Source organism: Mangifera indica, chromosome 11, assembly GCF_011075055.1.
Source record: "Mangifera indica cultivar Alphonso chromosome 11, CATAS_Mindica_2.1, whole genome shotgun sequence".
Lineage (NCBI taxonomy): Eukaryota > Viridiplantae > Streptophyta > Magnoliopsida > Sapindales > Anacardiaceae > Mangifera > Mangifera indica.
This window is the reverse complement of record NC_058147.1, coordinates 5,646,020-5,659,794: the sequence shown is the minus strand read 5'-3', so window position 1 is coordinate 5,659,794 and position 13,775 is coordinate 5,646,020. Positions and strand designations below refer to the sequence as shown.

The window sequence follows — 13,775 nt, the reverse complement described above, 5'->3', positions numbered from 1 at the left end:
TAAAAATTATTGGGTTTTGAAATCGATCAAAACCCAATAATTTTTTTTTATCAAAGAGTCACCTTTTTTTCAATATTTTTAAAATGGATTGATGATTGAACCAATTGTTATACTGATTTATAATTTAACTGGTTCAATTAGATATCTATCTTATTCAATTTATTGTTAAATTATGTATGTATTTATTAAATAATATCAAATATTTATCATATTTTTTAAACATAAAACATATAAAACATAATTTCAAATATATTAATTAAACAATTGATACTCTATTATATAGAAAAAGAAAAAATTAATTATAAATAATTTTTTTAATTTGACAGATTTATTAAATTTGGTAGAATTTTAAATAAATCAATATATATATATAGAGAGAGAGAGAGAGAGACCAAATCAGATTATGACATCAAACCAGATTATAAATTAGTTTACGATTTAATTAATTAAACCAGACAGTTCAATCCGACTTTAAAAACACTATTTGTTCCCTTCTCAATTGACTTTCATATTAACAAGCAAACTTACCAATTACCGTGTGGTGTAAGTTTGCATTGAACAAAATCAGGCGTGGCCAACATCATTTGACTAAGGCAAACAAGAGAAAGGCGAATTTTCAAAATTTTGTTCGCTGGCGAGACAACATCATTTTCAAGAGTCAAAACTATGGGTTCATCTTTACCTAATGTGAGAAAAAAAACAATTATCTCTTTTTTATTTTTCAAATGTTGAGGCGGGTCTTAATCATTTTATAAATTGCAAACACTCACATCACATAACTTGACAAAGTCAAATAAAACCTTAAAAAAAAAAAATTCTTAAAAATATTTTGATGACTGTCGGTTACTTTGCTTGCCTTTTCCCCCTCCGTAGCACACAAATTGTTACATGAAAACGAGCTTTTAGGCTTTTGACAATGATTGCGCCGGGGATGCGTAAGTGAGTTTGAAGCGTTCTTAAATAAATGAAGTTGTTGGAGAGTGTTACGTAATGGACATGTTAAGGATGGTGGGTCGGTTGGATTGGCTCTTGCCCAGCTCACCGTATCACTCCTAAAGAAATTTTAGATACGGTACACATGTATCACATAGATATTTTCCTCAAGGTGTATTTCCAATTGAATTTTAGATATTTTGATATCACTCCTACAGGAATTTTAGATATGGTGCACATGTATCACATAGATATTCTCTTCAAGGTGTATTTCCAATTGAATTTTAGATATTTTGATCACCGATAAATGACTAAATAACTTTTATATCACACTTAGATAGAGAAACATCTCTTAGGATTGAGACCAATTACGCTCATACTAAAAGAATAATCAATTTACAAAATTTTAAAAGATATTTTCATTAGGTTTATCTAGTAAAAGATATTAACAACTATTTCAATCGAGATATTATTAACAGTTTAACTAATATGCACTATAGTAAACATATCCAAGTCTTTTCATCTTTTAATTGTTGCTATTATAACTTATGTTACACAAAGTTTGAACCATTTATATTAATTGGTAATGAGAAATTATATCAATAATTTGGCAATAGAAAGAGAGTACAACCATAATTCACCTCGACAATTCTTATAAATTTTGATAATAATTCGTGACATGTGATATAAAAAGTTTTAAATAACAAATCTTTAGAAGACTCAAAGAGCAATCCAAAACCCCTCAATTTTATAAAACAAAGTTAGTTCACCTTTAAGGTTGACACGACGTAACCCAAGCAAAATACAACTCTTAAATTTAAACCAAATATAGATGATCTCCTTGATGTCTTACAGTAGGTGCATAGCTCTATCCCATCACTATACACCTTGTTGGAAAGACCTACCTCCAAAAGGGAAATAGTCATTGGAAAAATTTGTATCATACATAAAGAGTTCTCATTCTCAACAATGATAAGGGCAACGAATTAATAACTACAGGATTTTGAACCATAAATGCCCCTCATGCCTTGAACCTTTTGACTCCCAACAAAAACCCCCTAACATAGAGTAAATAAAAGCATCTTAGATATCAAGCTCCCTTTAGATGACACTCTAGGCCAATACTTTTAGTCCTCGAGACTCATGAACCTAGTAGTATTTTGATCTTGATAAGCAATGGGACAAACAACCAAACTTGTCGAACTCCAAGACCACCAACACACATGATCACTTGAAATGCCTTATGCACATCACTCCTCGAGCAACAAGACAAGCTTCTTGCCTATTAGTCGTGCTCATCATTTAGTCTTTTAAATCAACTTGTTGTTTGGCTATAACAAGCGAGGTGACCCAAGCTAAACAACCCAAATTATGAAATAACATTAAGTGGATAATGCCTATAAATGTTTTGAGTACGTTTCTCATCGACAAAATAACATCCACTCAATGTCCAAAGACATTGGTGCTATAATTGATATAAACTCACATGTTGGAACAAGTCATCAAACTTGTTTAATCAAACATGCATAACCACCTAAATGCTTTTAGGGCTTCTCAAAGAGAAGGTAATCGAGTGCAACCAAACCCAAATCATGTTGGGAATATTCATCATGTCTTATAATTAGAAGAGAAAACATTCCTTCAACCCATAAAATGAAACTATCCATTGACTCTGAATGGCCTATTCTAAGTTCCTCAATGACCAACAAGAATGACTCAGAAAGAAGAGTTGATAAAAAATAACAACGAGATTTTAAAATATCTATAATGAAAAACTCATGAAAGATCCTTATTTGTATAACAAATATTTGTTGACCTCCCTTATTAGTCAGATTGATGCAAGTAACAAGCATACGAGAAACAAAGGAAGATTGTGCTCATCAAGATCATAAGTAGAAGTTACAACTAAATAGGATTATGAAATATTACCAATTCAAATGTGATTTTATGGATTTATTTTTATTCTAATTGAACTAAAAAGAAATATTTACAAAGGAAAATACCCTAATTGGCAAAGAGAATATTACTTTCCCTTGCAGTCATGAATAAGAACAAGAAAATCCTTCTTAATAGATCATTAACTATTTCTCAGCTAAACATGGGTTTTCTTGTTGTCTTAGACTGAAAAATTTGTCTATTTAAATATTTAAAAAAATTTTCGAAATATTCTTCTATTTATAATCTCTTTTTTGTATTATTTTAAGATCTTCCCGTGAGGATGATTGGGTATCAATTTTAACTTTAAGAAATGCTCCTTTGAACATATTATGGTCATAAATTTATCATTGTTGCCAAACTTTGATACTCATTGTTAAATAATTAATGGTACAGAATATATTCATGTATGTACTAAAAGTTAGTGTGTTATATTCTAGTGTCAATAATTGGATAAATCAATAAAAAAAAATTATTAATTTAAATAATTTTAAATTAAAAATAAAATACAATTACAGTTTAATTAATAAATAATATTTTTAATTAACCGCATTAACGGTCATTTTTTACCTTATTACCGAACAAAAACAAGACTCCTAATCTGTCATCAATTGCTTCCTATTGTCTTCTTCTTAAAAAACAACCCGATTTCCAGGCTTCACCGTACCACTACAAGTTCAACTCTCTTTCACTCTGTTGCAGTCTTTCAACTCGTTCCAACTCACTCCAGAACCGAGCCTACTCCCTAAACCCGACATTTTTCTTTCAAAACAATCCATTCAAAGGATTTTCCAGTACCGTGCAGGAACTACTCAGTTCTCTTCACAATCTCGTTGACGCTTCTTTTTCTCAGGCTCTTCTGCCAAATGTCCCTTCTCGTTAGTGAAGATAAGAGTTTATTCTCAACATTCATGGCAAAAATATAGTTTCTTACGAAGACAAGCGTTCTTTTCCCATTATTGGGTCGATCCAGTTGGGATTGCTTGTGCAATTTGGTCGTTGTCAGCTCATGGTGGCGGGAGCACAATAACTCAGCAGGTAAATGCTTTAGCAGTTTTATGAATGCCAAGTCTTAGATGTTTTAACTCAGTCAAGTGGGTATTATTTATTTATTTTTGTGTCGGTTAGTGGGCATCGTTTTCATTTTATGTTTGTTTGTTTATTGTGTTGCTTAATGGGTGTAGTAAGCGGTGGTTATTATTTATGGGGTATTCTTGATGAATGATTGAGTGAATAAGATATTGTGAAGAAAGTTTGAGATGTGCCCTAGTGCTTGTAGCACCAATAATTTCAGACTAAATAATGCCTTTGAACTGGAGTGTTGTTTATTGTAGAAGGATATAATTTAAAGAACATGGGTTAAGTTATGCGCATAGCTTTTTTTGAAAAAGGGAAGTGATGAAAAGGATTAAACTAGAGGAAGAATGGGGTCTTTGTACATGAATCGCCAACATTGTTAGAATAAATAAAGCCTTCCTCAGGTTTGACTGGCATTAAAAAAATTAGAACTTACGTCCCTAGCTGATGCTAGCTTCTGGTAGACGATTAACTCTATCTTAAGGCATCAATCAGGATGTTGTCAGTGTAGAGAGAGAAATAGAAAGGTAGAGAGAGATTTTCATTAGTCAACTCTAGAAGCGGGAAACTGACTTGCTGAAATGATCCACACTCAGCAATTCCCCCACATCAGACCTTTGTTCTTATTCCTCTTTGTTCGTCTTCCCATCGATCCTCTGTATGGAATTCTTCTTATTGTTTGCTACCAGTTTCTTCTTCCCTGCTCTGGTCTCTGGTATTGATTTCTCAGAGTTCATATATCCAAATTTCACTGCTTCTTATTTTCAATTTATTGACCAAAGTGGCGCCTTCTTGTATTCTCATAATGGAACGTTTAGAGCTGCTATCTTCAATCCTGATGCTCAACAAATAAACTATTACTTGTGCATCATCCATGTTGCATCCAACACCATCATCTGGTCTGCTAATCGAGATATGTCCATTTCAATTTCTGGAAAAATGTATCTTACACCCGAAGGACTTATAATTTCTGATCAAAATGGCAGTCCCAAATGGTCAACTCCACCACTGAGCTCATCAGTATATGCACTACAGCTGACTGAGATGGGTAATCTTGTTTTACTTGATCAGTTTAATGGCTCTCTTTGGGAGAGCTTCCACCACCCAACAGACACAATTGTGATTGGACAACACTTAGCTTCTGGGATGTTACTATCTAGTGCTGTATCAGATTACAACTTTTCAACTGGTGATTATAGCCTTACACTTAGTGCTTCAGATGCAATATTACAATGGCATGGACAGACATACTGGAAATTGTCAATGAATACAAATGCTTATTTGAACTCAAATGATGTGGTGGAATATCTGGCTATCAACCAAACGGGCCTCTTTTTGTTTGGTAATAATGGATCAACAGTGGTCATTCAGGTGGCCTTATCGCCATCCAACTTCCGAATTGCTAGGCTTGATGCCTTAGGCCAGTTTACTGTAAGTAGTTTATCTGCTGATGGCTTGAAACAGGAATTTGCGGGGCCTGATGATGATTGTCAAATCCCATTCATCTGTGGCAGGGTAGGATTGTGTATCGATGGCACTACATCCAACTCCCATACTTGTTCATGTCCAGCTCAATTCCATGTAGCTTCACAGAATGCAACTGGCTGTGTGCCAAGTGATGCCTCTTATTCTCTTCCAGTTGCTTGTCAATCAACCAGGAATGGTAGTCAGTTGAATTTATCCACTGTTTCATATTCAAGGATTGGCTATGGGATAGATTACTTCTCTAATCATTTCTCTGAGCCTATTACGTACGGAGTAAATTTGTCAGTCTGTCAAGATTTCTGCTCACGAGAATGCTCTTGCTTAGGTATATTCTATGAAAATTCATCAGGTTCTTGCTATGTACTTGAGAACGTGTTGGGCTCCATTATGTCGGGCAGTGGAGGTGATGGTAATCTGCTGGGCTACATCAAAGTTCTTATTCGGCCTAATCAAACAAACTTGAGACCTAGCAACAATTTGAGTGACCAAAATGAAAACTTTCCAATAGCTGCTCTTGTGCTGTTACCTTTCACCGGGTTCTTTCTGTTAATAGTTCTAAGTTTCCTCTGGTGGACAAGATGGAAACTCAAAAAAACTATAGATGAGAAACTAGGCCGTCAGAACTCACTTTCCTCTGGAGACCTAGATGCTTTCTGCATCCCAGGCTTACCTCAAAGGTTTGACTATGAAGAGCTGGAAGTGGCTACTAACAATTTTAAGTTCCTGATTGGATCAGGTGGGTTTGGTGCTGTATACAAGGGTACACTGCTTGATAAGACTGTTGTGGCTGTGAAAAAGATCAGAGATTTAGGTGTTCAAGGGAAAAAGGAATTCTGTACAGAGATTGCAGTTATTGGAAATATTCACCATGTCAATTTGGTCAAATTGAGAGGGTTTTGTGCCCAAGGGAGACAACGCCTATTAGTTTACGAGTATATGAGTCGCAGCTCATTGGACCGTACCCTTTTTGGAAATGGTATCGTTTTGGGATGGCAAGAGAGGTTCGATATAGCACTTGGAACCGCACGAGGACTTGCATACTTGCACAGTGGTTGTGAACATAAGATCATCCATTGTGATATCAAACCAGAAAACATTCTCTTGCATGATCATTTTCAGGCGAAGATCTCAGATTTTGGGCTTTCAAAGCTTTTAACTCCTGAACAGTCTAGTCTGTTCACAAGAATGAGGGGCACTCGTGGATATCTTGCACCTGAGTGGCTTACTAACTCTGCAATTTCAGAAAAAACTGATGTTTATAGTTTTGGAATGGTACTGCTTGAGCTTGTGAGTGGAAGAAAAAATTGCTCACCACGATTTCAAAGCCATAGGTTGGACGACAGTAACAGTGGTAGAGTTCACTCAATGTCGTCATCAGCATCGGGACTTGTTTATTTTCCACTACTTGCATTGGAAATGCATGAGCAGGGGAGGTACTTGGAGCTTGTGGACCCAAGGTTAGAGAAGCGAGTGACAAGTAAAGAGGTGGAAATACTAGTTCGAGTTGCTTTGTGCTGTGTTCATCAGGAACCAGCATTACGGCCAAACATGTCTACTGTTGTTGGCATGTTAGAAGGAGAGGTCCCTTTAGGTCATCCAAGAGTGGAGTCTTTGAATTTCTTGCGATTCTATGGGCGTAGGTTTACTGAGGCGTCTATGATAGAAGAAGAAGAAGGGCAAAGTGATGTCATGTTTTTTGTGCAAGCAGATGCTTCCCCCACTAGCACTAGAATTGGCTCAAACACTTGTTTTTCTTATGTCTCTTCACATCAGCTTTCTGGCCCAAGATAAGTTTAAATTGATGATATTTTTTGGAGCTCTGTATAGTTTATTGGGAATGAATTTATGTTCATAAGGTGCACATGGTTGGAATTTTAAGTTGTTCATTTTATTCAATTTGTACTTCACAAAGTTCAGGGTTCAATGGATGTTTTTGATGTGTATGGCTTGTACAAAGTGTAATTCAGTTTGAATCATTAGAGTCAGGACTAGACTATAAGATGTCCATTTGTTTTCTATTACAAATATCTTTCCATCTGGACATTGTTAGGTTATCGTAAGAGTTATTTCCTTGAGGTTTCATTGAATAACAATGCCCTTTCTCCAGTAGAAAATAACAATTTACCCCTTATATTCGCTATTCTGTTGGGATTCATTATCTGCCTAGCACACACTAAGCTTGGTATGCGAAATAAAATGACAATGGTAAATTGTTATTTTTGATACTTGAGCTGGTAAATTAATTTAATGAAACCTAAGGAGCCAGTTTGATATTCCTGTTTTGGTCCTTGGGTTCAGACATGATTTTTCCAAACAAAACTTTGACCTGTGTTGCAACTTGACAGCAGTTTGTTTAGAATGGCATGCTAATCCCCGTGGTTGAGTTTCCTTAATTGCCTTCCTTTTTGGCCTATGAGGAGCAAATTTCAGGCATGTTCCTCTGGAAACTTGGTTATACAACTTTTCAGGCTGTTATTTACTGATTTGGGACACGAGGTTGTCAAAATTTTGATCATAATTTGAGGCCATTGTCTTGGTGTGGATCTTTTTAATGACAAATTATTTGCTATTATACAACTTTTGGCCACTGCAATTTGGCTGCTGGTATATTGTTTGTTTATTACACTTAATCCGGAAATTTGTTACCATTGCTTCAAGGAAAGATTTGCATCCAGGACTTCGGCAATCACATGCTGTGAATTCCAGAACTCTGTTTTGTAGTTTCTTTCTTTGGTTGATTTCAAGCCACTGGCTTTACAAATGTTAGTTGTCTATGTTGCCTAACATATTGAAATACATGATAATTTGCCTAACATATTCTTTTGTTACAATTGATATTTGTCTTTTTAACATTTCTTCAATTTGTGCCTAACAAATTTTAATTCGGTAACTTTTTTTTAAAGGTCAGAGGACTATTTTTCACCCAAGTTTTGATTGTTCCTAAAGTTACATTCATGAGATTTAAAAAACTTAAAGTCTTATTCATAAGTTAGTTATAGTTAAAAAAATTTTATTAGAGACAGAAATAAAATTGTTATGTTATTAATAATATTAAAAAAATAAAAAATTTATTATATTTTCCCTAAAGTTTTAAAAACTAACAACTTTACATTTATTTAAAATTTTCTAACTTTGAAAAATCACAATCTCCTTCCCCAAAAACCTTTTTTTTTCCTCTCATTTGGCCATCATCTTCAGGGTCGACGACTTTCCCTCTCTACTATAAAATGTTGGTTAACGCACAACAATCTTCTCTCTTTAAATCTTTTTATTGAAGAGGAAGAGATCTGGAGAAGAGAGGACATTGTACATCGAGTAAAGTTTTAAAGTCGAAAGGGGTTTTGATATTATTAATAAAATAATAATTTTATAAATGAGATTTTAGATTTTTTTAATCTAAATGCATCAAAACTTAGATGGAAATAAATCCTTCCTCTTTTTTTTTTTAATATACGAGTTAGTGTGCTTTATATTTGATTAGCTTAATTTATGATTCGGGTTCTGGAGCTCCTGTTAATGCCGTAAATTCTAGATAGAGCCAATTAAAACACGCCAAATTCACGGTAGCTGTCAACTGAGTTTGCTTAGCCAATCAAAATCAATTAAACACGTAAGCCATAAAATCATCTAAAACTCTGGAGTTTTCTGTCATTGGCATCTATCTCTTTGTTCGTTCACAAAGAATTCTTGAGTAGCCCCCATGGCGTACGTCGAGCGAGGCAAGGATTTTTGCTCTCTTCTTTTCAGTTAACCATTTGATGTTTTTAATCGTATTTTGTTATCAAATTATGGTTATTTTTTCTCGCCTTTGTACCTGTAGATCGTTAATCTGAATCTTGTGAAGGTTCATGTATTTTGGGGTTCGTTCATGGATCATTTCTCTGAATTATAATTTCGATATTATTTTATTTTCTGAATTAATGATTGACATAAATTGATGGTATTTCGTTTTGTGCATCTGTTGCGTGATCGTGGAATTTTATGGTTTCGTTGAACATATTTTGGGATGTGATGAGAATTGATCTGGGGTTTTCTTATTATCATAAAATTTAACGATCGCGTTAACCTGAATTGCACTTTTTGATCGAAGAGATTTTGATTACAGTGAGAGGAAATGACTTGCGTTGACCCGAACTAGAATTGGTATTGTGCGTCAAATTTAGGAGGTTTTTATGTATATATTAACTCCTTAAACTCTGTTACTGAGATTTTTTATTTGTGATTTTGTAATAAAACATCTTAACTGAATAATAGAATATAGCGAGGCTGAAATTATGAGGGTCTTGGTTGTAACTCTTTGATGATATGATAGGTAAGGTTCGAATTTGCAATACCTCCACTTAACATGCTCTTATTTTCTTAGTTTAGTTTGGGATAAATTTCCTTTGTTGCTCAGGCTACTAGCTGATTGTAAACCCTGACTGTATATTTACTTGCTATTTTTCATTAGATTTTCTTATAGTTAAATTTCTTGACTTTAATTCTATAGATCCTTAGTTTGATTTCTTCCTTTCTGATCTCTCTTTCTCAACTTTAATTCTATAGTCTTTGCATGGTGAAATAAACATCTATATACTGTTTGGAGTTTTGTTGATCTGCCGCACATATGGCTAACATTTTTGGCTTCTTTGTGCCACTAGACTTTATTAGGAGGTCTGTCTGCATGCAGTTATTCCCTTCATATCCTTTTTATTGCTCCTAATCATTGCCACTATACAATATGCTCCTTAAGTTTATTTCTGTGTATCAGAGGGTTTAAGTTTCAAATAGTAATAGTGATGTTACAAATTAAAAATCATTTGACAACTGTTAATTAATTATTCAATCACCTTTCCATCCCTCTTTCTAGAACAAAACAAACATGCATATCCCACTCAGATAGCTTCTTATCCTGCCCTCTCAAACATGGTTACTTTTTCTTGTACTGTTTGGTGGTTATTGTTTCTTTTTTTTGTTTGTTTTATTATATGAGTTAAACAAATCACCAAGCTAGCAATAATATGAATCCTTGTGTCTTTGTTACTTTCATGTCAGAATATCTTCGAATCATGTTTATTGCATTTATTTTTTAATTTTCAGCAATGACTGGTAGTTTCACATCAGCACCTCCAGTTGGAACCTTAGGCTTTTACTGTCTGAGAAGTGTATGATTAAATGTATTCACATGCAGAGTTTTGTAATCTAAACAATTTTGAGGACAAAGATTAATATATCATCCTGCATAGTTGAGTTAAACCTTGATGGAGTGAATATCAGTGGGTTCTTTTATTTTTAATAGAACAATATTATGTATATCCACTTTAAGTACACAAATGGATGCACACTTATGTGTGTCATTTTGTGATTAGATGTTACTTTATCTTTAATTCAAAATTACTCAATCATGTGATAACACACATCAAGTATATACCTATTTGTGTACTCAAAATGGGTACATATAATTTTATTGTTTTTAATATCCTACCTTCCCTCACATGCATCATCAATAGAATGAATGTCCATTTCTCTTTGGAATGTTTTCAAGCCAGGGTTGTTCTCTGTTGTCGTAGCTATAAATCTTCTGTGATCATTCTTTTCTTTCGTAAAAATTCATCTGCTGTCTATTATCTGTCATTATGTTTCTCAGGGGTTTTGGTTTTCTTGATTAAAGAGGTTATGTTCCACATTGAAATGTACTCTAAAATACTCTTGTGGCTGACCTTAGCCATGTTTCCCCAAATTAAAATTCTATGAATGAATTTGAATGTGAACTTTCTGCATATTATTTCAGGTGAAGTGAAATCTAAGCGATCAATTTGGCGTTTGAGGACAGTCATAGATTTCTTTTGGGCCATTGTCAATTTCATAGGTGTATTTTTTGCAACTATGTTTTCGGTAATGTCATGATTTTGCTATGTTATTTAATACATACGTATTTCAGTAATATAAGTTGGCATCTGTTTATAAGTATAGATTCACAATGTCACTCGTGTTTCAGATGGAAAAGTCAGATGCTTACAGAAAGGGCTCTGGTGCTAGCAAGAAATGGGATGGTGGCGGCCCAGGAGGTCCTGGAAGTGGTCCATACGGTGGTGGTCCACGTGGACCTCCCCGAGGACTAGATAATGTGCGAGGGATGGATAATATCAGAGGAAATGACCATAGTGAGTTCTCACTCCCCATTCTTTTCCTGATTCTGATTTTTTGGGTTTCAATATATTTTCTTTGCATTGTTTCTTTCTACATTTACTAATTTTTATTAATAAATTCTAGGTTCCCTACCCGCTTGTGGCTCCTGCTGCGGCTAAATGTTAGGCGATATTTGTTTTGCATCTGCCACTTCGGCACTACGTTTGAAATATGTAATGAATTGAAATTTTAGGTGCATATGTTAATAGAAGTTTTAAGAGATAAGTGGAACTCTTTGTTGGGAAATGTAAGGTGAATTGAAGTTAAGGAATATGTAATTTCAATTGCTGTTTTCACCTTTCAGATTAATAATAGAAGTGAACTTTGATAGTATAAACTAGAGGTGTTATGTGGGGTGGGCCGACCACTGGGCAAGGCCTAGGACTGGCGTCGAAAACTCTGGGCTGTGCTTAGGCCCGGTGTAATGACTGATTTTTTTTTTTAATTTTTTGATGGATTGGTTCATTTGGTCAAACTGTTGTAAAAATTATGTGGGACGGCTCATTAAGGGCTCATGGCCCAAGTTTTGAGATTATGTTGAACTGGATTGGTACGAAAGCTTGACAAGTTGTGGCTTTGGCACAGTCTAGAACATGGGTCTGATAGGTCAAGTTGGGATGGGCCTGGCTGCCCACTACTGACAACATTCTGACAAGGGATTCTGTTTTTATTTTGTTCTTAGCCTGGGTTAAGTGGTAGATTTTCGGCGTCTGTATATACCAGGTAACAGTGCTGATTGGCCGCCAGCATATCTTGTGTATTAAATTGAATCTATAATGATCTAATAATTTTATTTAATTTTAAAAAAAATTAATTTAGAATAATAAGAATATGGGCTTCTCATTTATTATCTTTTCTTTTTAAATCTCTCGATTCAATTATACTGTTTTTTTGTTAAAAAAATTACTTTAGAATAATAAGAATATGAGCTTCTCATTTATTTTCTTTTCTTTTTACTATTTTTTGAAGACGGCAAGTCCATGAATTCAATCAAAAGGTTCTGCAAAATTTTGAGACTGCTACAGAGTGTGATTCGGTGACGCATATTTTTAGTTGCCAGTCAGAATGATCCGTTGCAATCTTACTCGCAATGACATATAGAAAGCGTTAACCATTACCTGTCAAAACATGTAGAATTATGTCATAATTTTTAGGCAAATCAATAATTATTATAAATACATATAATTTAATTGAATTAATTATCACCCTACCGTTGAAAGATGACTATGTTTTTTGGTTGTTCAACATATTTTTTTAATTAAACTTATAGGAGACAACTAATAAAAGAAGTCAAATACAAATCCTTGACTAAAGACGATAATCATCTCAATATTATATCTTTTTATCAAATTGGGATCAATTATATATTTATCAATTATCTTACCTCTAATAAAATGAAATATAAATAAAAATTTGAATGACAACAAAAAAATAATATTATTTTTTCTTCATTTTATAAATATAAATTATCATATAAATATAAATTATCATATAAAGGAAAGAGGATCTGAAATCTAAGAGATATTAAAATATATATGAGAAATCTCTAAAAAACATAAAAAGCTTTATTAAAAATTTCTAGTCATTTACATCTTAAAATATTCTTTCTATAATCACTATGTAAACTCTTGAGTAACGAATGAACCGTTAAAATTCTCTATTTTTTTTATGATTCTCTCTCATTCTTATATAGTTGATACAAAGATTACTTTAGCAAATCATAATCGTCATTATCATAGTTTATCTTATACAAAACTCTAAATTATATACTTTCAATTGATCTAATCAATAGTTTTATGTTAAAAAAAGTGTATTTATAAAAAATGTTTATGCATCATTAATCTCTAACATACAATTCTTTTGTTATGTTGTAGAAGACAAATAATATCCAAAATATGTCACTCTTAGGTCAAGCATAATTTTCAAGACTCCCCATAAAAAGATGCCAATGAAGGCTTCGAATAGTTGTATTTTTAAAGTATGTTGATACAACAAATAAATTATCTGAATTGTAAAAGTACCAAAACTCAACTGTCGAAATGTAGACTTTACCTTATCAAGAGTACACAACTTATGTTACAATTGTATCACTTATGGTGAGCATTAGATTGTGTGGATTAAATTGTGTCTCTATAAATAGCGCCCAACCGTTTCTCTATGATGTACATATTTTTACA

The 13,775-nt window shown here is 33.6% G+C and overlaps 2 protein-coding genes across 2 annotated transcripts; both read left to right on the top strand.

The window, feature by feature from the left end:
* The first annotated feature begins 3,499 nt into the window (after nt 1–3,499).
* LOC123229153 (G-type lectin S-receptor-like serine/threonine-protein kinase At5g35370) lies at nt 3,500–7,544 on the top strand. The gene has a single exon (XM_044654765.1). The coding sequence runs from the start codon at nt 4,606–4,608 to the stop codon at nt 7,219–7,221; it is 2,616 nt and encodes an 871-aa protein (XP_044510700.1). The 5' UTR covers nt 3,500–4,605; the 3' UTR covers nt 7,222–7,544.
* Nucleotides 7,545–8,997: 1,453 nt separating this feature from the next.
* Nucleotides 8,998–11,935, top strand: LOC123228576 (selenoprotein K-like). The gene is made up of 4 exons (XM_044653980.1): nt 8,998–9,149; nt 11,201–11,304; nt 11,408–11,573; nt 11,683–11,935. Exons 1-4 carry the CDS (start codon nt 9,131–9,133, stop codon nt 11,715–11,717), a joined length of 324 nt encoding a protein of 107 aa, XP_044509915.1. The 5' UTR covers nt 8,998–9,130; the 3' UTR covers nt 11,718–11,935.
* Nucleotides 11,936–13,775: the final 1,840 nt, after the last annotated feature.

Excerpts from the sequence above, each read along its gene's own strand:
- LOC123229153 (XM_044654765.1), top strand. The coding sequence starts at position 4,606 with ATGGAATTCTTCTTATTGTTTGCTACCAGTTTCTTCTTCCCTGCTCTG.
- LOC123228576 (XM_044653980.1), top strand. Across the intron at positions 11,305-11,407 it reads TTTTTGCAACTATGTTTTCG|ATGGAAAAGTCAGATGCTTA; the intron begins GTAATGTCATGA and ends CTCGTGTTTCAG. Across the intron at positions 11,574-11,682 it reads TATCAGAGGAAATGACCATA|GTTCCCTACCCGCTTGTGGC; the intron begins GTGAGTTCTCAC and ends AATAAATTCTAG.